Below are 25,653 nucleotides of genomic sequence, written 5' to 3' on the forward strand. Positions count from 1 at the left end.
GCAAAGAATGTGATATAGTAGTATGTATAGAGTGTCATTTTGTATCTACTCTTGCAATATACTTTTTTTGCTAATAATTTGAAACTGCAATATGATGACCTTACATATTCAGAATGAGACTTGAAATTTAAAATAATTATTAAATAATTTCTTACATGCACACCTTTTAGTGAAATGTATATTACATTATAAAGGGACCATAAATCCCCAAACTGAACTTGTAATGAACCACAAATATAAAATACATTGTTCTGTGTTTTCCTAAAAGTCCACTGTAGCCAAGGATAAAAAGAAAAGTATTGCAAACATATTCCATTACAAATGGCACATGGCAGCCACATCTTGAGACTGTCATGTAAAACCTGAAACTCCAGTCACTTGTCGCTGTGTCATCCCTATCCCTCTCTATGAATCTACTGATCCACACAATGCACATTTGCAAGGCAAGTCTGTATGCCTGTCAATCCTAAATCCTTGTTTAGTTAGAGAAGCACTTCTTTTCCCCTAACATGTCAACTTGCCAAATGGTGAAAGAGCATGATGAACATATTTAGCCGAGTTAAAACATTTCAGACGTTTCAGGTAGGGATGTGCACCGGCCACTTTTCGTGTTTTGGGGTCTGATTACCTTAAGGTTTTGGGTTCTAATGGGTTTTGCCAAAACACCCCCTCAAGGTTTTGGGTTTTGGGTTCTGATTTTTTTTTTTTTAAAAAGCATAAAAACTGCTAAAATCTTGTTTTTTTTTTGTTTGTTTTCACTCCTACGCTATTATTAACCTCATTAACATTCATTTTCACTCATTTCCAGTCTATTCTGAACACCTCACACCTCACAATATTGTTTTTAGGCCAAAAGGTTGCACTGAGGTAGCTGGATGACTAAGGTAAGCGACACAAGTGGGCGGCACAAACACGTGGCCCATCTAGGAGTGGCACTGCAGTGGCAGACAGGATGGCAGTTTGAAAAACTAGGCCCCAAAGAGCACATAATGCCAAAAAAAGAGGTGGAAGATGGAATTGTCCTTGGGCCCACCCACCCTTATGCTGCGGAAAAAGGACATGCACACTTTAACAAACCAATCATTTCAGCGACAGGGCCTACCAAACTACTGTGGCTGAAATGATTGGTTTGTTTGGGCCCCCACACCAAAAAAACAATTCATCTCTCCCTGTACAAAGTAAACTGGCTCTACTGAGGCTGATGTCGTCCTCATCCTCATCCTCTGATTCCTCGCCCCCTTCAGTGTGTACTTCCTCATCCTCACACATTATCAATTCGTCCCCGCTGGACTCCACAATCACAGGTTCCTCTGTAGTCTCTGGAGGCCATTGCTGGTCTTCATTGAAGAATTGATAATTAATTTTGATGAACATCATTGTCACGGGCACTAGGAGTCTTTGCCCAGGATATCACCAGATGATGTTCTTACCAGAGTATATAGCTGGTACTATGGTCCTCTGGTAGCAGGGTGACAACGGAACAGGAGAATCAGCAGATGGTGAGAGAATGCTCAAGGAAAGTCTATGACTAGCAGCAACTGGTAATGACTTAGATGGATGTACACGAGAAACCAGATGGACAAGGAAACGTGAGGAGAGTCAGTGGTCTGCGTACAGCAAGTTGTACCACTACTATAGTGAGGAGGAATGTCCAGGAGTAGAGAGGAGGTAGTGAGAGTCAGTGGTCTGCTTCAGCAAGTTGTACCACTGCTATATATATGTGAGGAGGGGCACGAGGAGATGAATGTAATGCAGAGGATACACGGGGCACACGGAACTTGATCCCACGATGATATCTACAATACAATAATAACTGACAAGCGCTGCTTGAAGTATACAAAGTCACTATAGCGATCCAGGTAATAGGAAACAAAGTCAATAGTAACAATAGCTTCAGTAGATAGAAGACTCCGGAGATGAACACAACACAGTCCAGACGGATATGCAATACAATAGCAAAGTCAATGGAAAGTATGCATACCGCGGTTCAGGAGAGCAGGCTGTCAAGGAGACGTGCAGGGATACCTGAACGGCTGAACGCCGGCAGGAGGAAAGACCACTGGAGGATGGAAGTGGTAATCCGGTTGGTGCAGCGCACGGAAGGTAACCGGTAATCAACGGAGCAATACTCAGGAAGCAGTAGTAAGTAAAACTGGAAACATGATGAACACGGGAGAGTTGAGGCTGTCTGGAATCCGGCAGAGTAGCGGAGGCAGCGGAGGGAAGGTACGCTGAACACAGGAGAGTAGAGGCGGTCTGGAACCCGGCAGTAGTAATGGAGGCAGCGGAGAGCAGACACGCTTAACACAGGAGAGTTGAGTCGGACTGGAATCCGGCAGCAGTAGCAGATAGGAATCAGCTGAGAGCTGACACGATGAACACAGGAGAGTTGAAGTGGTCTGGAAACCACAATCGTAGTAGACAGGAATCAGCTGGAGCTGAATACACGAAGAAACACAGGAACACCTTCAGAGGCTCATGGGGAATGAGACTCCAAGATCAGGCAACCAGGTAATGATCACAGGTGGTTTAAATAGGGAGGGTTGCCTGATCATCCAATCAATTAAAAGCAACAGGTACTAAAGGTTTCATAAGGGCTGCACATGCACAGACCCTCAGGATGGCGGACAGCCACGGTTCCTGAACACAGGAGAAATGGCACTCACAGTCCGGTGAGTGACAATCATCTTCTCCACATTTTGCGGAAGCAACCTTCTTCGCCGCTCACTGACCAGGTTCCCCGCTGCACTAAAAACTCTTTCGGAGTACACACTGGAGGGGGGACAACTCAGGTAAAATAGAGCCAGTTTGTACAGGGGCTTCCAAACTGCCTTTTTTTCCTGCCAGTACAAGTAAGGACTGTCTGACATGTCTACTTGGATGCTGTCAGCAAAGTAATCCTCCACCATTTTTTCAATGGTGACAGCATCCAATGCAGCGACAGTAGACATGTCAGCAATCGTTGGCAGGTCCTTCAGTCCGGACCAGATGTTCTCTGCATCCCCGCCAGCGGGTCGTTTAGGAAATCTCAGCTGTTTCCTCGCAGCCACAGGTGTGGAAGAAAATGAAGGAGGAGCTGTTGGCATGTCACGGTCCTCTTCAGATGACAATCTCCTGATCAGCAGGTCTTTGCACCGCTGTAGACTTGTGTCCGCCGGAAACGGAGACACAACATACGCTTAAACCGAGGATCGAACACGGTGGCCAGAATGTATTCCTCTGACTTTAAAAGAGTGACCACCCTCGCATCCTGGCAAAGCGTACGAAGGGCTTCATCCACAAGAGCTACATGCTTTGTGGAATCTCAATGCTTTACCAGCTCCTCCCTCACTTTCTCCAGCTGCTTCTGCAACAGCCTGATCAGGGGAATCACCTGACTCAAGCTGGCAGTGTCGGAACTGACTTCTCGTGTGGCAAGTTCAAATGGCTGCAGAACCTTGCACAACACGGAAATCAGTCTCCACTGCACTTGACTCAGGCACATCCCCACTCCTTTGCCTATGTTGTAGGTGGCTGTGTAGGCTTGAATGGCCTTTTGCTGCTCCTCCATCCTCTGCAGCATATAGAGGGTGGAGTTCCAGCGTGTCACAACCTCTTGTTTGAGGTGATGGCAGGGCAGGTTCAGGCTTTTTTGATGGTGCTTCAGTCTGCGGTAGGCAGTGGCAGAATGGCGAAAGTGTCCAGCAATTTTGCTGGCCACCGCAAGCATATCCTGCACACCCCTGTCACTTTTCAGGTAATGCTGCACCACTAAATTTATTGTGTGGGCAAAACATGGCACGTGCTGAAAATTGCCCATATGTAATGCCCGCACAATGTTACCGGCGTTGTCCGACACCACAAATCCCCAGGAGAGTGTAAGTGGGGTAAGCCACTGCGAAATTATTTCCCTCAGTTTCTCATAAGAGGTTGTCAGCGTTGTGCCTCTTACTGAAACCGGTGATACACAACGTTGCCTGCCTTGGAACGAGCAGGCGTTTCGGAGATGCTTCTACTGATACTGTTGCTGCAGAAGGCGATGTATCTACCCAGTGGGCTGTCACAGTCATATAGTCCTTAGTTTGCCCTGAACCACTTGTCCACATGTCCGTGGTTAAGTGGACAATGGGTACAACCGCATTTTTCAGAGCACTGAGGACACTTTTTCGTACTTCTCTGTACATCCCGGGTATCGCCTGCCTAGTGAAGTGGAATCTAGACGGGATTTGGTACCAGGGACACAATACCTCCATCAACCGTCTAAATCCCACTCCACTGATACCGGACGCACGTCTAACACCAACATAGCTGTCAAGGCTGCAGTTATCCGCTTTGCCATAGGATGACTGCTGTCGTACTTCGTGCTCATGGCAAACGACTATTGTACGGTCAATTGCTTAGTGAAAGGCGTAGCGGTCTTACGACTTCCCCTCTGGGAAGATGACCGACTCCCAGCAGCAACAGCGGCAGTAGTAGGCGTAGCGCTGCAAGATCCTCCGGAAGAATCCCGTATTGAAGAGGACTCGGTCATGCCGGTGACATGGCCTGCAAGACTATCTCCAATCCAGATCGAGGAGGAAATTGACGAGGAGGGTGTTGCTGGTGTGGATACAACGGCACCAAGGGATTTGGGTGTCCCTGGACTGCTGACGGTCCTAGCCACAGTTCCTGAACTAAACACAGAATTATGAAGGTTCTTCAGGTAACGTATAAGGGAGGATGTCCCTAGGTGGCCAAGATCCTTACCCCTGCTTATTGCAGCTTTACATAAGGTACATATGGCCATACATTTGTTGTCCGGGTTGTGATAGAAATAATTCCAGACCGAAGAGGTGGATTTATTGGTCTTCTGGCCAGGCATGGCGATGGGCTTTTTCATCCCATGGACAACAACTGTTTTCCCCCCTGGTGCCTCATTTAAGAAAACCACATCAGCATCCTCCTCGTCAAGTTCCTCCTCAGCGCCAGCTACATCAATATCCTCATCCTGGTGTACTACATTGACACCTTCATTATCCAAATCTGTAACTGCACTGTGGGTGATCCTTCCAGCATATGCAGAGGGCGTGCTGCAAATGGTGAAAGGAGCCACCCCTTCCCGTACAGTGATGGGAAGGTCAGGCTTCGCAACCACCAACACCCTTGGACTCGCCTTGGGGATTTGTGATGCCATGTCTTTAGAAAGCAGAGTTGTTTGCTGTGTTTTTGATGACGGCTTAACTCTTTTAGAGGGGGGGGGGGGTTAGATCGTTGTGTGAAGCTGAACCACTAGTCATGAACACGGGCCAGGGCCTAAGCCGTTATTTGCCACTCCGTGTCGTAAAAATGGCATATTGGCAAGTTTACGTTTCTCCTCAGATGATTTTAATTTCTCTTTTTTGATCATTTTAGTGACCTTTTGGCTTTTTGGATTTTACATGCCCTCTACTATGACATTGGGCATCGGCCTTGGCAGACGACGTTGATGGCATTTCATCGTCTATGTCATGACTAGTGGCAGCAGCTTCAGCATTAGGAGGAAGTGGTTCTTGATCTTTCCCTACTTTATCCTCCAAATTTTTGTTCTCCATTATATGCAGCACAAAAGAGCGTACCCCTAAACCACACACACTCGGCAAAGGCTTTAAAAATTATATGCGGCACATGAGAGTACCACTGGACTGGAGTTATACGGCATTACCACTGGACTTATACGGCAGGATCAGTGGAGTTATACAGCAGCACAGCACAGGACAGCACCACTGGATTTAAATGGCTGTACCACTGGACTGGACACAGGACAGCACTACTGGAATTATGGCAGCACCACCACTGGACTGAGCAGGACAGAGCACAGGACAGCACCACTGGACTGAGCAGGACAGCACCACTGGACTGAGCAGGACAGCACCACTGGACTGAGCAGGACAGGACTGGACACAGGACAGCACCACTGGAATTATGGCAGCACCACCACTGGACTGAGCAGCACAGAGCACAGGACACCACCACTGGACTGAGCAGGACAGCACCACTGGACTTAGCAGGACAGAGCACAGGACAACACCACTGGACTTAGCAGGACAGAGCACAGGACAGCACCACTGGACTGAGCAGGACACCACCACTGGACTGAGCAGGACAGAGCACAGGACACCACCACTGGACTGAGCAGGACAGAGCACAGGACACCACCACTGGACTGAGCAGGACAGAGCACAGGACAGCACCACTGGAATGAGCAGGACAGAGGACACCACTAACACACCCTCCCTCTTCCCTCTCCAATGCCTGAGTGAAGATGGCGGCGGCAAGCGGGGACTAATATGAATCCGGATCTCGCGAGATCCGACGGCGGGGTGATGACGTTTTGCCTCGTTCTGAGCTTTGCGTCGGGCGGGAATACCCGAACAGTGCTCGGATCGGCACTGTTCGGGGGTGTTCGGATTTCGAGAATCCGAGCCCGCTCCTCCCTAGTTTCAGGTATATTATTCCTGAAATTATTCCATAATAAACAGATATAGATAGGTAGAGATAAGTAGGTAGTTTTATCTTTAAAAACGGAGCGCTTGACATAGAATGTTTAATCATTCATTCTTTACCACACAAACACACTAGCATTAATCTATCAGTGTGTTTTTGTACTGTTGGAAGAAACCCACGCAAAAACAGGGAGAGCATACTAACTCTACACAGGGAGTGCCCTAGTCAGAATAGAACCGATGGCTACAGCTCTGTGAGACAACAATGCTAACCACTGTGTCACTGTTAAATGTGTCACTGTGCACAATTAAAATTGGATACAAAGATGGAAATTGAAGAATGGCACTAACTTGGCTTGAAAAACAAATAACTGAGCCCCCTTTTTTATTTAAAAAAGTAGATTGATATTGATTTTATTTGCTCTTTGAGCCAGGTTGTCATTGTCATAGTATTTGCATTGAAAATGCATTTGGAGGTCACAAGAATTTAGATACAGCAGGATGTGTTTGTAAAAAATAAAAAAGGCAAATTGCGTGCTTATGGTGACATATGAAAAAGTGGGTTCTATTTGTTTGACCCATTCACATGCTTTGTACTAGCGTTCAAAATGAGGCATGAAATTTAACACCAGTTCATATGAAGCCTTAAAGTTAATTTGTTTGCTATGTCTTTTTTATTTTCCTTTCTCCAGTCGTAATGCAGACGGGTTGAGTACAGTCTCCCCCTCCCCCCTGATTTTGCGAGTACCAATCTAGTCTGGCAGCACTTTAGTTAACCTGTTTTCTTTTTGTTTTGTTTTTTTCGTTGTTATTTATTTACTGTATTTTGCCAGCAGGTCCGGTGGCTGTATTGCGGGCGGGTCAGCTGGCTGGCACTGGCCATTTGAATGTTGAATTTGCTGTTAACAGTCTGGCTGTTGACAGATTAACTAAATCCCATACAGACTGGTGTATAAATTTATGCAACATCTACTCAATGGTTTCTCTTGTAGGGATCACTCTCTTATTAAAGTTATCAACGTTGGTCAAAGGTTCCTAGTGAACAAAGTACAGGATTATATCCAAAGTAAAATTGTCTACTACCTCATGAATATTCATGTACAACCCCGTACCATCTATCTGTGCCGACATGGTGAAAGTGAATGTAATCTTGCAGGAAGGATTGGAGGAGATTCAGGCCTATCTGCACGAGGGAAGCAAGTAAGTACATATTTTGAAACAAAAGTAAATGTTTTGCAGATGTGTTTTCATAGTATAATCTATAAAAATATTATTTGTTTTCTTAGATTTTGTCTTTTTATTGCATATTCTTTATCATTGGCAATTATTTTATTTTGTATCCATTGGGGCACACTGGAATCATGAGGGCTGTATAGGGATGCATGCAGGAGCTTGGGCACTTTAAGAAAATCATTCCACATTTTTCAAAATTGCCCATAGGAATATGGTGCTTATATCCATTGTGCTGCCTAGGGCTCACTAGTTTATAATTTTTCGTTTATTCCTTTAATGATTTTATGACTGCAAAACTGCCAGTGTCAGGCAGCTTAGTAGACTGTGTTCTAAGAATGGGGGAAGAAGTGCTGATGGTACTTCTTCTGCCACCACTGTTATCGTGAGTAGTGATTGGTTCCTCCATCTTTGAGTCGACAGGTTCAAGATAGAGTCTGAGGTCAGCGATCAATTGCATGGAGGAGAAAAGGTTTCTTGTGTCCATCAGGAATGTATAGCTGCATGTTTCAATCTGGCAGTCTGATCACAGCAGTTATCATTTTTGAGCTCTTTTGACCTAGAAACAGCATCCCTTATTTTGACAACCTGCAGATCAAAGCAAAATCCTCAATACTTCCTCGAGCCCACACACAGATGATAGCCCAGATTTTAGGTTCTCACAGGTGGCTCATAAAAATCCAGCTGGGTTCACACTTGGCAGATGATCTTCCTAGGACTTCTTTTCAACACAATACAGCAGAGAGTATTTTTACAAGAAAACAAGATCCTCCCGTTGCAGAGACTAATAAGGTCTCTATTGGCTGTGAGAAAGATTTCTGTTTGTCTAGGCATGAGAGTCCTAAATTAGCAAAGGTGTTGTCATCTCTCGATGTGGTTCAATTTGTTCACTTCTATTCGAAAGAGTTTCAGGTAGAACTACTATCAAAATGGAAATTACACCTTCACTTCTAGTGTCAATCCATCAGGTTGTCTCCAAGGACACGATTGTTGTTTCTCATGGTGGCTTAACAGAGGATGTCCATTCACAATTTGGGACTGGACAATAGTAAAAACGGATGCCAGTCTACAATAAATGTTCTGGAACTAGGAGCGGTCTTAAACGCTCTTGTCAAGGCTCAACATCGTCTGCTATTGTTCAAGGACAAGACCCAAAGACATCCCTAGTAGACTTGACTTGTTTATCTTTTTTCTCTGGTAGCTATACTACCAAGGGTTCTGATAAAGATAAAAAGGGAAAGTGTCGAGATTATTCTGGTTGCTCCGGATTGGTACAAAAAGATTCTAAAGATGGCAAAAGGCCAGTTTTGGCATCTATTGCTTAGATGGGACTTGTTGATCCATGGTCTGTTCTTTCATCAGGGTTTACCTTGATTGGCTTGAACGGTGTGGCTGTTGAAGCCATAATTTTGAATTCTAAGGGTTTACATGACAGGGTCATGGAAACCATGCTAAAGGCTACAAAGCCATATTCCGCTAAGAACTACCAGTGACTTGGAAAATTTACCTTTCTTGGTGCGAATGGAAGGGTGTTTCCACTTCATCTAAACTAAATTGCATCAGTTATTATCCTAGACAGTGATTTGAGGCTTAGCTCTCTAAAAGTGCAGGTCTGTTTTTTACTGAAGTTTGGCATTAGTCCTGGAGGTTCAAACTTTGTTGCCAGGCCTACTGCCTCCATATATTCCTCCCATGGGATCTTAACCTTGTTTTGATGGCCTTACTACAACCTCCTTCAAAACTTTTGGATGTAGTAGAACTTAAGTTTCTAACTTGGAAAGCCATTTTTTTCTTAGCAATTTTCATGACAATGAGTCTCAGAGCTTGGGGCTCTCTTGCAGATTTCCTTATATTGCCTTTTATGCAGTCAGGGCTGTCTTGTATTCTAAGCCCTCATTTGAACCAAAAGAAGTATCAAATTTCCACTTAAGTTTATTCTAGGCTAAGTATAGAACGATCTTCTGATGCAAAAGATTTATTTTTTTCTTTTGGACATTGTCAGAGCTCTAAGTTTATCTGGATAGGACTGCACATTTTTGTGTGACAGAGGACCATCTACGATGCGTAAAAGAGAGGTTGACCGATGACGAAGAAATCAGTTTGTATATGGATTACCTCGGTAAATCACCAGGCATATATTGAAGCAGTCTTACCTGTTCCTGAAAATGTGAGTGCACATTCCACCAGATTGTTCAGTGCCACTAGTTTGGCACGGCATTGGACCTTGGCGGAACAGCTAAGCTGGTTGGCCACCTTGACTTTTGTCCATAACTCAAGTTCAAGGTTTTTTGTATGAAAGGATTCAAGGTGTGGACAGGCAATTTTTGTCATCGATAGCTTCAGAGTGTTGTATCCCTTAGGGATTTCTTTGGGAAGACCCCCTGGTTCCAGTGTCCCACAATGGATGTAAGAGAAAAAGGGATTTTTGTATTGCTAATTCCTTTTCTTGTAGTTGTTCTTTCTTTCTCCCGCGCCCCTTTCTCTAGATAACCAGCAGATAGGTGTCAAGGCATGCTGGGATTTGTAGTTTCACAACACCTGGAGAGCCGCAGGTTGCCTACCCCTGTGCTAGGGGATATATAGGGGGAGGAGCTCAGACTTCTTTTAGTTTTTCTGAAAGTGCCCTAGCTCCTGCACGCACCACCATTTCTCCTATTTTTTTTTTTTTATTTTTTTTTATGAAGCACACTGTATTAAGCACTAGTTTCACATAGTTTTATCTTATGGCTTTACTTTTTAGTTTTCCCAGGCCCTCAGAAAGTTTATTGAGCAGCAGGAAATTGGGGATCTCAAGGTTTGGACTAGTCAGCTGAAGAGAACGATTCAAACAGCAGAGGCACTTGGTGTGTCATATGAACAGTGGAAAATTCTTAACGAGATTGATGCTGTAAGTTGATAATGAAAATGCAGTAACACAATGGCTGCTTGAATTCACTATTGTTTTAAAGCTTGCAGTGGCACAAAAAGGAATGTTTTAGGTAAAATGGGTGTTGTTTGAATAGTACTGGAGTTAAGCTCCCTAAAGAGGGTACATAGTTTATTTTTATATACGGTAAAAGTTGATGTTTTCTGCTTTCTACATACAAAATTATGTTAGTTTTTCTTTTATGCTGTGGACTTCAAACCTGCTGAGGTCATATGAGATGGAGGTGGAGGTGGGGATGGACATGTGTGTGGAGTGCATACACCCCAGATGGTCATCCCTGAACTCTCATAAAATATGTTGCTATAGAAGTGATAGTTTATATAATATCTCATTTGTAGAATAATGTAAATCCTATATCAGAACATCAACATGTAGCCAAAAATTACTATTTAAGAGTCTGTAGCATCTACATAGCATATTCATATAACTTAGCTGATATGCTTTGTAGGATGGAGCAGTCAGTGAGTGTCTTATACAAGTCAGCAAACAATCTAACAGCTGCCAATAATATGAATCCAGTTAATCATTATATTGTGGTACTGCTAGTAAGCTGCTCAATTATAGACATTTTTAAACTGAATATTGGAGGGTATGTTTGTAATTCTGGATACAATGACAGCATACCAGGATACCTGTCCCTTCTGTGTCTCTGTATTTGTAGTTCACAGTGTGTCATATTTTTCAGTTAGTCCAACAAGAGTCCTGAAAAGAAGCATCTTTTATATGTAAAGAAGTAGTATAAACAGTTCTGCTCAGTGACTGTTGTTGCTGCTTTTAGTTATTATTTCAGATGCATTTTCACACATTGTTTGAGAACAAAAGTGTATCCTTTAATTCCTTAACTTCTTTGATACTTGAGTTACTTATTTATGATGTCGCATAAGGCCACGAGCTAGGTTATTTTACCTGACTTCAATTTGTGTTTTTGTTTTTGTCACCCAGGGGGTGTGCGAGGAAATGACCTATAAAGAGATTGAAGAAAAATATCCAGAAGAGTTTACACTGAGAGATCAGGATAAATATCTTTATCGCTACCCTGGAGGAGAGGTGACTTCAAATTTATTTATTCATTTTTGTTTTTTGATTTATTTATTTTTTATAAATCTTTTTTGTTTTTTGTTTTTTTGTCTGTACATTCTGATCTGTATGTTCCAGGCTTTAGTACAGATTTATCCCCTTTTTGTTTGCATTTTTCATAAATTAGTAAACAGAATTTATTTTTGTATGTGAAATATATTGTCAAACTTTTCTTTTTCATTTTTTTGTGAGCTGCTTTTTTTACATGGTTTCCAAAGCCAGAAAGCTCTGATCCTTTTAAAACTGTACCAATTCAGTTGTCTAATATATATAATGTATGTATCTCGCAGTGAAATGTTAAAGATGCTTATTTTCCATGTTTTATTATATTGTTCTTTCTTGTGATTTTGGTTTGGTACTGTGCTAATGCAATGCAATGTCTCTAGTCTTACCAAGATCTAGTTCAACGTCTAGAACCAGTCATCATGGAATTGGAACGTCAGGGGAACATCCTAGTCATTTGTCACCAGGCAGTCATGAGGTGTCTTTTGGCTTACTTCCTGGACAAAAGTGCAGGTAGCAGTCATTCCATCATATTGAAATAAGAACTTTTTGGGATAAATTTATCAAGCTGAGGGTTTGAAAAAGTGTAGGTGTTGCCTATAGCAACCAGTCAAATTTTAGTTGTCATTTTGTAGAATGTACTAAATAAATGATAACTACAATCTGTTAGCTATAAGTAACATCTCCACTTTTTCAAACCCGCAGCTTGATAAATTTACCACTTTGTCTTTCTTGAAATTATTTTAGATGTACGTTAATTGTAAATTACCGTATTTCCCCAAGTATATGACGCACCCATGAATAAGACGCACCTTAATTTTGGGGCCCAAAATGAAAAAAAAAAAGCTTCCTGAGACAACTGGGGTCTCCCACTGCTGGCTGGTTTTCCTGCGCCATCTCATGCTCTGAGCATGCTGCCCTCCTGGCGGTTTCCAGATTCCCGGGTGCCCCCGCCTTCTGAGAGTCCCCCCTGGCCCTGGTGGCTTCTAGCTGAGTGCCTTACCTCTACCTCTCGGAGCGCCTATCACGGCAATTGTGGCCTGTTTCCGGGGGAGACCAGGGGCTGGAGTTGGAACAGCCCGGCGGACCCGCTACTTCCGGTTACGCGGCGGGACTTCCGGCGGGGACACGCAGTTCATACAGCCAGCGGGGACTCCTCTCTCCTCTCACATCCAGGTGCCGAATTCTTCATTGAGGTAAGTAAGACTTGCAGTGTATAAGACGCACCCTTTTTTTAGACCCAAAATTTGGGGGGAAAAAGGTGCGTCTTATACATGGGGAAATACGGTATTATGTAATTTAAGTGATACATATGATTACATAGACATTATCATAAGTGGCAATAACACAATGTTTTATCAGCTTTAACACTATAATCTTCCTGTTTCTCAATACTCCAGATGACTTGCCATACCTCCGTTGTCCGCTGCATACAGTGTTGAAATTAATACCTGTTGCTTATGGTAAGTGCTCAGTTTCACTAATGCACATCCAGAAAGCAAATAATAATTTTATTGTAGCATTTTCACTAAATAAAATAAAAAATATGTATCTGACCTCCATGCTTCAAATTAGACCATATACTATTATAATGCAATGTTCCTTGATCAAATAAAAGTACTGGTCACAGTTCCAAGGTGACTGCTTTTATTTTTATTTCACAGTATGGAGTGCATTGTCTTGTATGCTTAAAGTATGTTGAGTTGCATATTCAGACAGGTTTTTTTTTGTTAAAGCTAAGTTATGTGTGTAGAAAACATGGTCAGTTAACAATTTTGTTTTTAGGAGAAAAAAATAGAAATTAACAGAACAGCACTACCAAAGCCATTAGCATTAAATAACTTCATGAGGAAAATTATCCTCACACAACGGTATCCTAATGATTTAGGGGCAAGGTGACTCATAACTTCGAATATGTTTGCCATGGTGTTTCAGTTAAACATTTATACAGCTCCATCTAACAAAGCAATATGTGCTGCTATGTTTTATTTGGTTCTTTTATTGAGGAATTACTATTCAGAATAATGACTTTTTAGTGATCTATGTTCTTGCCATGTAGATGTCACAATTGTATTTGATAATAGAGAGAGAGTTGCGGTTAGGAGATTGCTGTCCCAGTTTATTATATTATGAACAGTTTGCTATAACAACATATTAGAATTTTAACATCAATATGATGCTGTGTTTCTTTAAGGCTGTAAAGTTGAAATGATCAAGCTAAATGTTGATGCTGTGGATACGCACAGAGAGAAGCCAGCAGTAAGTTCTAAGCTTTGACTTTTTTTCTTATGAGGACTGTATCTCAATGACAGAACAGTAAAAGCTCTTCAAGATATCCAGTGTTATGATGATTTCACTGCATTTATCAACAGCATGGCGTTTAAAGTGAATTGTAGCTTTCTGAACTGATCAAGTAGTAGATTTGATAATGTGATAGTCTGTAGGACAATTTACAACAGCAGGATACAACAATACAATAAATCTCTTCTACAATAAAGATTAGATCATTTACCTCAATCCTTTCTCCAGATAAGATTGGAAGACTATTGTTTGTTTTGCCAGTGATCACAGCAATAGAAAATCTGTTATTGCAAATATCATTTCCATTTTGCCTTACATTTATTGATAGTTCCTAGGTCTATAATATGGCGTGTGTGTGAGTGAATTAAAGAAGTTGGAGCGTTAAGATTTCATTGTCACAGCCCACCATCCAGAGAAAATTGTTGAGGTTTAATTTGTGCCGAGTTTTTCTGATGTAACTGCGCTTTAAGATATACAGATGTTAATATTGTATGGATGAAAATTTAGTGTTTGCAGTTGGTTATAAGCAAGAAGTTTAAGTGATTCTGGTTCTAAATTGAAGAAAACAAAGGGGTCTGTTTATGAAAACAAAAAAGGCTGCTTTTGCTGGAGAAAAGACTGTTAACACTTTGTGAACTTGTCAAAAGGGAGTTAACCCTATTTTCGATGATTAATGCCACCCCATAGAGCTCTGTCAGGACTACGAAAAGTGGCAATTTACTAAGCTGCAAAATTTGTGTCTTCTTCTTCTAAAGTTGAACGTCAGAGTATTGGGGGTATTATAATAAGTGTGTGGATGTGAGCTGCTGCAAGTATGTGTCCGGGGACGTTTCTACTGCCCCCCCCCCTTATGATGCTTACTAAGGACTCCTACTTTATTTAATTGAGGGGGCAATTACTGGAGCTTTTTAGATTTAGATATATAGCCTTTCTTTAACAAGCACATCATCATCTATCTGTGCAAATGTGTTAAAACTCTATATTTTTTTTCAGCAATATAGTAGTATGTTATGACACAATATGTTACCAACACTGGCATAGACTTACTGCCACAGCAGCGTTGTCGCTGTAGGAGAATGCACAGTAAATGTAAGCAGGGGAAAACCAGTGAAGCCTTTCACCACTGTGGTAAGCTAGCAGTGAAAGTTTTTTCTGGGGGGGATTAGCCACTTTTCATTGGCCCTGTTCTGGCTAGATTAATTTTCATCATCATCGGTTATTTATATAGCGCCACTAATTCCGCAGCGCTGTACAGAGAACACGCTCACATCAGCCCCATTGTACAGTCGAAATTCCCTAGCACACACACACACACACACACACACTAGGGTCAATTTGATAGCTGCTAATTAACCTACTAGTATGTTTTTGGAATATGTTTTGATAAATTGCAGCGAAATTACTCGATAGTAAGGTAGGACGGCGTGAATATAAAATTGCTTTGTACATTGATGACATTTTATTATCTATTTCTTAACCAATGGTTACACTTCCAAATGAATGCCTTCAGATTGGAACACTTTCCAATTTCAAGACTGTACTTGATAAACCTGAAACCTTATAATTCTTTTTACCCTGCGCCATTAGAAAAACTGCTTAAGATTAACTTCTAATGTAAATGGCAATGAAACAAATTTAAATATTTAGGTATATATGTCACTAAAACCTATAATCCCTCTTTTAAAGCAAATTGTTCTCCCTGTTTCGACAGCCATTAAAGCAGGACTCCTAACCTGGAATAAATTTATTTATTTAATCGACTGACCATATTTAAAATCAAAATGATTATGGATCACTAGTTTGGGTGGACATTGAGTCTGCTCTACTTTCACCATCAGCCATCATGTGGCTGCCACGCTGGCCTTCAGAAGCTCACTCCCATCCAGTAATCAGCCTTTCTCTTTCAACATGGTCATGTTTGCATAGACTCTAGCTCTCTCCCTATCTTAATCGTTACCACTCTGGCTTAAGTGCCATTGGCTGAGCAATCGCCCATCTAGAGGCCTCATATCCTCTCTGTATCATTCATTGTTAATATCTAACGGAAGTCCAAAAGGCCCTCATGAGTCTAACTGGGGCAAGGAATTAAATTTGGTCCTGGATGCCGAAGGATTGGTAGGATATATAGACAGGAGTGGCAAAATATTTTATTAGTATACATCTAAGAGAAAATGCATACAAACTTTTATACCGTTCACACCTAGTCCCAACTAGATTACATGAGATTTATCCCAGTATTTCTACTCTCTGTTGGAGAGGCTGTGCATAGACAAGTTTTTTTTTTTTCTTCCTATATTGTGGTCATACAAAAATTTTGGTCTGATGTTCGAAACTTTATTGTAATTAGAACAGCCACATATGTTTCATTTCAACCGAAACATACTTTATTCACTCTAACCTTTGCAGACCTCCTTAAACATTTAAGCAATTTTATTAGACATATCTCAAGTATAGCCAATTTTCTAATAGCTGGATCCTGGAAAAAACAGAAACGGAGTCCTATGGCTGTCCTTAGGAAAATTTGTTGTACACATAAAATGGAGCAAACTGAGCAACTTTTCTGCTTGTTTCTATAAAACCTGGGTCAGCTGGACACCATTTAGTAACATACCACCTCTACTCTTTTAGTACTAGATTAGATGAGGAAGCTCACAAGAACTTACAAACTCCTATCTTTGCAGCATTGTCCAACAGAGAACCACACCCTCCCTATTTCCATTCTACTACCTCCTCCCACCTTCCCCCCTCCCTTAATAAAAATAAAAAACAGGTCGCTAATCTTTTTTTTTTTTTTTTTTTTGCTCTCAGTGTTTATTGTATATCTGCATTTAATTATAAACATTGTACTATAACAAATTTCACATGCAGAGGATGTTTATTTGTTTCTTTACTGTATTTATTTGATGCTGTTAATAAAAAGTTGCTAAAAGAATAGAAAATAGGGCATAACTGATAGCTCTGCCTTAAAATAATTTTTATTTAGTTTAGTTATTAAGAACTAATAAGATGTGATCAGTGATCCTCTGGAGGGAGAGGCTGAACAAAATGGAATTAGGACGGTGGAGAGGTTTTTACTCCTAAATCTGTCAATGAAAACATTAAGGAAAATTAGAATAATAGAATTAATGAGATACAAAAATAAAGGCTGAAGCATCAATGTTTGAGATTTAATTTCTGGTATATAAAAAAATAACACCATTTGATTATAGATCTACATGAATGTAATTATAATTTGCACATTTCATATTTTACATCCAGAAATGATGGACCATAATGAATTTATCCAATGCCCAATGAGATATATTCTCCTATGTAGAAGGGGAGAAGAATGTAAAAGGACTTTATTAAATGTTCATCCATATATTTGCCAGACTATTAGAGATATTAGAACCACCCCTAGGATCACCCTTTTACAAGGAACAATGAGGATATATAGGGCATTCAGTACTGAGAATGTTATGGAAACCAGTGACGTGTCACTTAGATATTGAACATAAATATTGCAAATCATTTGAGGGTAGTTTATTAAATATACTTTATTTTTACACATGGGTGGTCTCAAGTTTTTACATAATAATGTTAAGTTTATCACAGTAGTTTAATACATAACAAACGTTTATCATACATAAAGTAACAATTAAATATTTTTACTCATTATAGGAGTATGGGGAAGTAATCAATAAAAGTAGAATACGTCACAATGTAACAAAACACAAGTAATATTCGCAGAATATTTAGTTGGATTGCATTTTTTAAACAGAAGATATGTGTAAAGTAATAAAGGTTAATAACAATTGGGGAATTGAACACACTTCAGAGGGCACCAATATATTACATTTGAAAATGACTATATAATATATATATATATATATATATATATATATATATATATATATATATATAAAATTACATATTATTTCCCACATACAGGGTAATGTTAGAATCCAGTTTTATATAAAATGACATTTGCACTGTAGTAATTAACATAAATACCCTTGGAACTTGGATCATGTACTATAAATCGATAAATAATATTGTTTTAACATGTTAAACATCAATCAAATAAGTATATAAAATTAAATAGGTGTTTAGTCCTAAAGATTGTTTTCTATAATAATCCTACTATATTTAGAAATGTGCTCAGTCCTAGGAAAATGTAAGAGGAGTCGTGGGTTGGACAGGAATAATGTCAATCACATACAGTTCATAGCAGCACTAGAACCCAGGACTGAAAGAATGTACAAAATAATCCGATATAAGACTCCAAATGTCAATTAAAGATATCTGTGAACCAATTGGATAGACGAATGCTTTTAAACATAATTGGTACAGAATACTGGTTGATAATCGGAAGAAGCAGTATGCGTCACATGACGCCAGTTAGGGGTCTGAATAAATTATAATGAACTGCCCTTCAACGACCAGATGATATAAGCCACGCTATCTAAGCTTTGAGATGAGACAAACGAAAAGTCAGACTAATGGCAGGACAAAATGCAATGCGTTTATGAATACTGATGAAATTCAGATAAATGAAGAGGGAGACTTCTCTTAATATCATTAAAGAGAGGCAGTCATTCTATCACAGATTATTCAACAACCACAAAGTGGAATAAAAGGCTAACTTGGTGTTCTCTTAAGCAACAGAATTTGCAACAAATGTAACAACCTAAGTGGAATTGACCTCAGAGGGATATGAGGATAAAATAAATCTGACACACTCATTATGCAACAGTGCAAAGGGATATACTTGTAAATATTGGTGAGACTTAAATCAAGAATACAGTCACCAATGAACAATAGAGGAGTGTTGCTTGGGTTATATAGCATATATGTTCGGAAAACATGATAAATAGCCGCTGATTCCTGCTATATATGGTTTTGATTACAATTGATCTATTATTGAGATGCCTTGAAGAGAACAATATGAAACAACAAACTTTGCTATAAATGTTGGGAAAGAGAAAGTGGCTATATAAAGGAAAGAAAATTATTTTTTAATTAAAAGATGGGCCAATAAACCCTGTAAAAAGACGATAAATGTTTAATGGGTACTATGTAAACAAAAAAAGGATGTGATAAATGCCTATTATATTATAACTTGAAATAATAAAGAAATTGACTTTGTTGAGTAACAGACCCCCATAGGTTGTATTTTACAATTTTTTTAATTCATGTTTCTAGAATCTATGGTTTTATTCTATCATTTTTAAATTAAAATTATATGAATATGTAATTTGGATAAAAAAAAGAAATAATAATGTTAATAATAATAATGTATTAAATTTGAATAGATCAATGCGGACCTAATAAGAGTGCCTCTATAACAGAGACTTTCATTCTTTCTGTACATTGGTTGTAGTGTGTTATCCTTAACTCCTACCTTGCAGTGCCCCTTGGGTCAAACACGCAGCCTCTTCTAGCTATTTAGGACTTTGTGTTTGTAAAACTATTTAGTTTAGCATAATTAACTTTTTTTGTATTTGTTTTTGGAAATGTCTATTTATAATACTTGCTTGTAATTAACTTTTTTTTCTACAGAGGAGCATCAACCATACAGGATGTAACCATGTTGCATTTTTAGAGGTTTTTATTTTCTATGGTATCGTTGAATATATTCCATTATTTTAAAATTCTATCAGGGCACCTTTGATGTGAACCAAACGCCTATGCGAATGAGAAGAAACAGTTTTACACCTCTGTCCAGCTCTGATACAGTCAGACGTCCACGAAATTACAGTGTCGGGAGCCGGCCGCTTACCCCAGTGGGGTTGGAAAGGTTCAGAATGACCTCTGAAGGGTCTGACCGCCCCTTGAAACAAGTCAGTGTTCTTTCTATTCATTGATTTGTTCACGTGTCATTGTTTCTAACATTTCACATACTGATAAATACTTGAACAATAAAGATGATGTATTTATGATGTCTAATGTTCCAAACATTAGATTAGGAAACCTGTTAGGGCAAACTGTTTTTGGTGAGAGAAATTTTCCTTTTTATAGTTTTCTGTAAGGTATGAGGTTCGTCTCATAATTGGCTGTGTTTTACCTTCAGTCTGATTCTGCTTTCCACATTGAAATGTTTTGGGGGAAAAAAGTAATCTCAAGAAGCTCTCCTTTTTTTTACTTTATTGTTTGTTTTTCATTATCGCTAAATCTGCTTCTCACACTTTCATTCTGCCAGTAACGTTAATATGTGGCCATTAGCATTCACTTCTTTTAATCTGATCTCTCTTCTGTTTTATCTCTAATTATTATTATTATTTTTTTGTACCTAACAGCGTTCCTTAGAAAGTTCCTTAGAAAGTGCTTGCATGTGAGTATAATATTGTGTTTCTATTTTTAATTATTTCTGACAATTATTGGTCCCTCCCCTATTCATTTTTTTTGTAACTGGTTTTTGAAAGTCTTTAAGTTCTTTACCTTTTTTTGCAAGACTGTCAAAAATAAATAAATGGATGCATTTAATGTGACCGAAATGTAGCAATATTTGATATGGTCTTACACTACAACACAATGTTTCAGTGTTCTCAGTTATTTCTTAATTTTAATTGTAACTGTCCATAAATGTAAAATAGTTTAAGTTTGCATATCTAAATATACTTTAGCAGAAGCAACAGTACAGTATTAGTGTTCATGTTGTACAGGAGGGTCTTAAATACATCTATCAAAATACAGCTGTACATCGAAAATCTATTTTTAATTTTTGCCTTTCTTTATTAGTTGGTCATTTATTTAGACTATATACTTTTTATTATCCATTCTGAATAAGCATTTTAGAAATACATCTTGAATTGCTGTTGTGTCGCTGTGCAGAGAAACTGTTCCATACATCTGCCTCAGTTCCTATGATTTTTACATGTTTGACAATCCACATTTAACTGTTATTCAGCCCGATGTTGGTGTTTGCTAACTGTTCCTTTTTTGACGGAACCTAGATTAGCTTAGTAACCTACAGTGCTATTTTGAATGGGTTACATTTCTTTTGTCTACAATTGTAAATAATGTATTCTTGAACTATTAGTAGCCGTTAGCAATTACACAAAATGATTATTGGTATGCACAATTGTTTAGCAAAGCACAAATAAAGCATAAAAAACACCCATAGGTTAAGAGTCTCTGTCTAAACAATTTCTTCACATTTTTTAGAGTAAATGTGATTAACAGAGTAACTTAAATGTAAATTGTAATATTTTTTTTTTCCCTTAGGGGGGCAGTGGACACCAATGGTTGTGATGTGTTTCAGTCTTTCTCTGCTGCGGTGTAACTGGTAGTAGGGCCCACAACAGGTTTTTCTGGTCCGTCCATTATTTACATTTGATTCATGCTTGTTACAGACATCTCTTCATGATAAACAGGCATGCAGCACTCACCTGCCTCTTAGAAGCTTAAAAAGGGATTTCTCGCCTATTGTCGCTAGCAATGCACTAAGTTCATCTCCAGAAGACTGCAAGTGTCCTCTTTAGATTTGTAATTCGCTCTGTAACGTGGGATTTTTTTATTATAACTTTTTTTTTTTTTTGCCCCTTAAATAAATTGTTGTTCAGCATTTTTTGAAGGGACCAGCTGTAAAATGGGTGTATAAAAGTGCAACATAACAATTTAGAAGATGACTTTTTTCATCCTGCCTGAAAATATACTGTGATCCATTTCCTATTGTGTGAATATAATTATTTAACTACAATATGGAAGTTTCTGAATAATTTCTTTCGATAGTACCCCAAAGTTTCTAGAGCAACATTTAGTATTTTTAGGGCTTTTTGATAGTACTGTTAAATTTTTAAAGAGTATTCAGTTAAAAAACCTATTGACTGTCAATGGGTATTAATGACTTCCAAAGTTGTTGAGGAAGTCTGGTATTGTACATGCTGTAAGTATACCTGGATCTGCCTGGATCTGTAACAGCCGACTGTTACAGATACAAGATTGTTGGGAATGTATTTTTTTTGTACTGTAGATCTCAATAACATCCTGCTCCCTTAATTCTCAAGCAGAAATAAATCTGGCCAGGTATATGTTTGATTTTGTATTGGACCAAGAGTTGACTGTTCAAAATTAACATATATATCCAACCATGCAATGATTACTGCTAAAGATCTTAAGAACCGAACCACTTGGTTTTGTACTTTAATGCACTGGTTTGGGTACTTTTACATCCTAAAAAAATATTACTAGCAAGTAATAGCAAGATGTTCGTAATGTTCATATAGTTAGGCAAACAGTTTTAAGAAAACCCATCTTCCCCCATTATAAATAAAATGTGAATTGCGTTGAGCAACAGACAAATGTAATGCCTGCCAGGTAGAGTTGGATTAATAGCAATACATCATCTACATATATTTGGCCTACTCTTAGTTCTGAAGTGGTGTGTACCACTTAACCTCTTTCACTGAACTGCATTAAATATCAATGACCAGTTGCAATCTTTGCCATAATAGAAACTACATCACTCATGACAATGCATGATGAGGCACATGATCAAGGCATTTTCCTTTCAAGCCATCTGATTGTAGCTGCTACACTTGTAATCTAATAGTTTTCAGTCCATTCATTGTGTTAACATTCGTGACAAATGTGCTTGCTTAATATCTGGATGAATTTCTTAAATAACAGGTTCTGGGTCATTTCACAAGTGGCCTATTAAACTTAATTTGTAAAATTGCGATAAGCGTATGTATGTGTTAAAGAACACTTCACACTCCATTAAAGTAAATTATTCATACTTGCCCACTCTCTTGGAATTTTCTGGAAATTCCTGAATTCCACACAGGTCTCCTGGAGAGAAGGCCATTCTCCCGAGGATCGTGGCATTTTGCACCCCCCCCCCCCTAAAAATTGACGCAGTTGCGTCATAGGATTCTGGGGGAGGGCCTGAAGGACCCGATTCGCCATACCCTACCCAACTCCTCAGTCGCATTCACCTCCCCTCCAGGATGCCCCGGTGTACAAAACAGTAACAGAACTAGTTGGCAAATATGGGTAAATTATTTGGTTTGCAAGAGCCGTGTTCTTTTATGGTCTTGCTACTGGTTACAACTGACTGACTTAATTGTTAGTTTAGCTACTGCCTAAATAATTGTAGTTAGTGTGTTTTCTTGTAGTACATTATATCATATGTCCAAAATATATTAATTTGTGGCCTTGATGATTCAAGATGTGCCATTTTGCAATTTTTTAGGATAGAATATTTATTTTTAGATGTATATAGAACACCACATTTTTGTTTTACTCAGAGGCACCATACCTGCTGTAACAAATAAACATTGTTAAATTATGTATAATGTTAGTGGGCCGTAATGAATGTCTGAATCTTTTTTTTTTTTCTTTTTTCTTTTTTTTTTCTTTAATGATCTTATATTTTAATAATTTTTCTTTTTAATAAAACAAACAAAAGTACGCACAATTTAATCATTTTGATTCGCTATTGTATTTTAACACAACAAGAAACATGTTCTTGCTCTTTGTCTTACATAGGAATTACTCAAATTCCTTGTACCTGTTGTTTGACAGGAACCAGTGCTATGTCCCCTGTGTAAGTTGTTTATTGCTGCGAAAAGAGCCCATACCTGATGTACCTGTAAGAAAATGAAAAGGTGTGCATTAAATATATTGGGGAGTAGAGGCATATGCTGTTTACATTTGCACATGAAAGGATATGCGTGTGCATTGATTAAATGTATTTGCAATGTCTTGATGTTAAATGGAAGTTACCAGTATATAAGTTTGTTTATAATACAACCATATAATTATAAGGTTAATTATTCACAATTCTGTTTGAGGTACTGTGTAATTGTGATAAGTGAGGCATATGTGTTCATTTGTAGCATTTACAAGTAGTACATGCTTCTCTTCCCTACTGTTCTAAAAATCATCATGTTGCTTACACACAATTCACTGAGAACAATTGTCTTATACATATTGATCACTGGTTTCTACTAAATATCCAGGCTCTAGAATATTGTCTGTCCCTAACATGGCTGGCTCTACTATATCTAAGTGACCTGCATTGGTTATGTATGTATGTATGTATGTATGTATGTATAAATGGCTCAAGTTAATAAAACAAAACAGCCTCCATTATATAAGTGTTTTCATAGGTGTATAGCAGACAGCAAGCTGCTCTTAGAATTGCAGCAAGCTGAGGATGCATCACTACTGTACATCTGCTTTGAGTAACGGTTATAGTAATTTTTCATTTGTTATGTATCTGTTAACTGAAGCCAGATTGTTTTTTTTTTGACAATGTTCATGCATCCCCCACATCAATGCATAATGTTAAAATGGGGACAGTGCTTTGTATTTTAAAGCTGAACACACAAATTTGGTGGTATCTGAGTTGTTAACCCTTTCGGTAGAGAAGCTTATTTTATAGTTCACAGTTAGGTTTGTGGCTATAGATGCTGTAAAAAAATGTTCAGTGTCTTTTATTTATAGTGAGTTATTTTGTAGTGTACATTTTCAAAATCAGGAAAGATATGTGTTAATTGTAATTTAGTTAGAAATTGTCACATCTGATTTCCATCAACTTTTTAAAGTTGTACTCCCCCATAGTTATTTATATATGTTTTTTTTTTTAAACAGTAAATTTTGTAACAAAGTTTTTGTAGGGTGTTCTGCAACTCTGTCAATTGGCAAAATTCATCTGGGGATTGTAATAGCTCTGTGGTCAAGTCATGGCAGAGGGAGGGGTGGTGTGTCCGCTGAGAAGAAAAGTGTTTCAAAGCCTCTACTTACTACATCATTTGTCATATGACTGAAGTTGCCATGGTAACCACATGACCACTAAATCTTTGATGAACAAAATTAGTATTTTTAAACAAAACCAAAAACATAACTTATAATTGCAGGGGATTGCACCCTTAAATGACATGCACCAAACAAAGTATGATTTGCTGAAATTGCTCAATTCGTAAAAAACATGCACAAGATGCTTTCCCCTATTGAAAGGGTTAACAGTGGGGTGTAGAAATGTCTGTATATGTTATATCCAATTTTTGTATCATTGTGATGTGATTTAACTTAATAAAACAATATGTATAACTTGAATTGTTTCTCTCTTTCTCGTTTTAATACACATTTTCTCCATGACACATTCCAGATGCAGTGGAGCCTTAAAAAAAATAAAAAATTAAAGATCTTTTTGATTTCAAAACACCAGCTTCCATATTAGGGAAACTGTGATATTTTGTTAATTATTATTGTTATTATCGTAGATTTGTAAGGCTCCACAGAGCTTTGCAGTGCAGTACAGTAGGGAAAACAGTACATACATTAAATGAACATACAAGGTAAACAAAATAAACACAGACCTAAAACAAAGGGTATGAAGGACCCTGCTCATTAGCGGTGGTAGTCAGTATAATGATATTGACAACACTGACTGTGAAGAGGCCCACATGATTACACCAAGGTGTAATGCACAACAGGCTGATAACACTGACAGGTTAAAAACGACACTTGGAACAGTTCTGATGAAGGAACATCCAGCAGGCTACAATGATGTCATTTCCAAGTTCCCCACTATCATTCACTGCTAATTTAAGGAGGCGCCGACTTTACATTTCTCTTTACAAAGACTACAACATTGTCCAGCTACCGCTGGATAACCAGATGATGTGAAGTTACATCGGTAGCATCAGTAGCTTAGAATGCTGTCATTTTTGACCAGGAAAGCAGCAT

General features: G+C 38.8%; 1 protein-coding gene across 1 annotated transcript in view; it reads left to right on the plus strand.

The window, feature by feature from the left end:
• Positions 1-25,020, plus strand: part of PFKFB2 (6-phosphofructo-2-kinase/fructose-2,6-biphosphatase 2) — a 37,107-nt gene extending 12,087 nt beyond the window's left edge. Inside the window, exons 9-17 of the mRNA XM_075196187.1 lie at positions 7,433-7,640; positions 10,411-10,557; positions 11,539-11,643; positions 12,060-12,189; positions 13,077-13,139; positions 13,871-13,935; positions 19,620-19,799; positions 20,256-20,290; positions 21,184-25,020. Coding sequence (XP_075052288.1) covers positions 7,433-7,640; positions 10,411-10,557; positions 11,539-11,643; positions 12,060-12,189; positions 13,077-13,139; positions 13,871-13,935; positions 19,620-19,799; positions 20,256-20,290; positions 21,184-21,241 — 991 coding nt within the window. The 3' untranslated portion in view covers positions 21,242-25,020. The remainder of the gene's footprint in view (positions 1-7,432; positions 7,641-10,410; positions 10,558-11,538; positions 11,644-12,059; positions 12,190-13,076; positions 13,140-13,870; positions 13,936-19,619; positions 19,800-20,255; positions 20,291-21,183) is intronic.
• The last annotated feature ends 633 nt before the right edge of the window (positions 25,021-25,653 follow it).

The sequence above is a fragment of the Mixophyes fleayi genome, chromosome 2 (assembly GCF_038048845.1).
Source record: "Mixophyes fleayi isolate aMixFle1 chromosome 2, aMixFle1.hap1, whole genome shotgun sequence".
NCBI lineage: Eukaryota > Metazoa > Chordata > Amphibia > Anura > Limnodynastidae > Mixophyes > Mixophyes fleayi.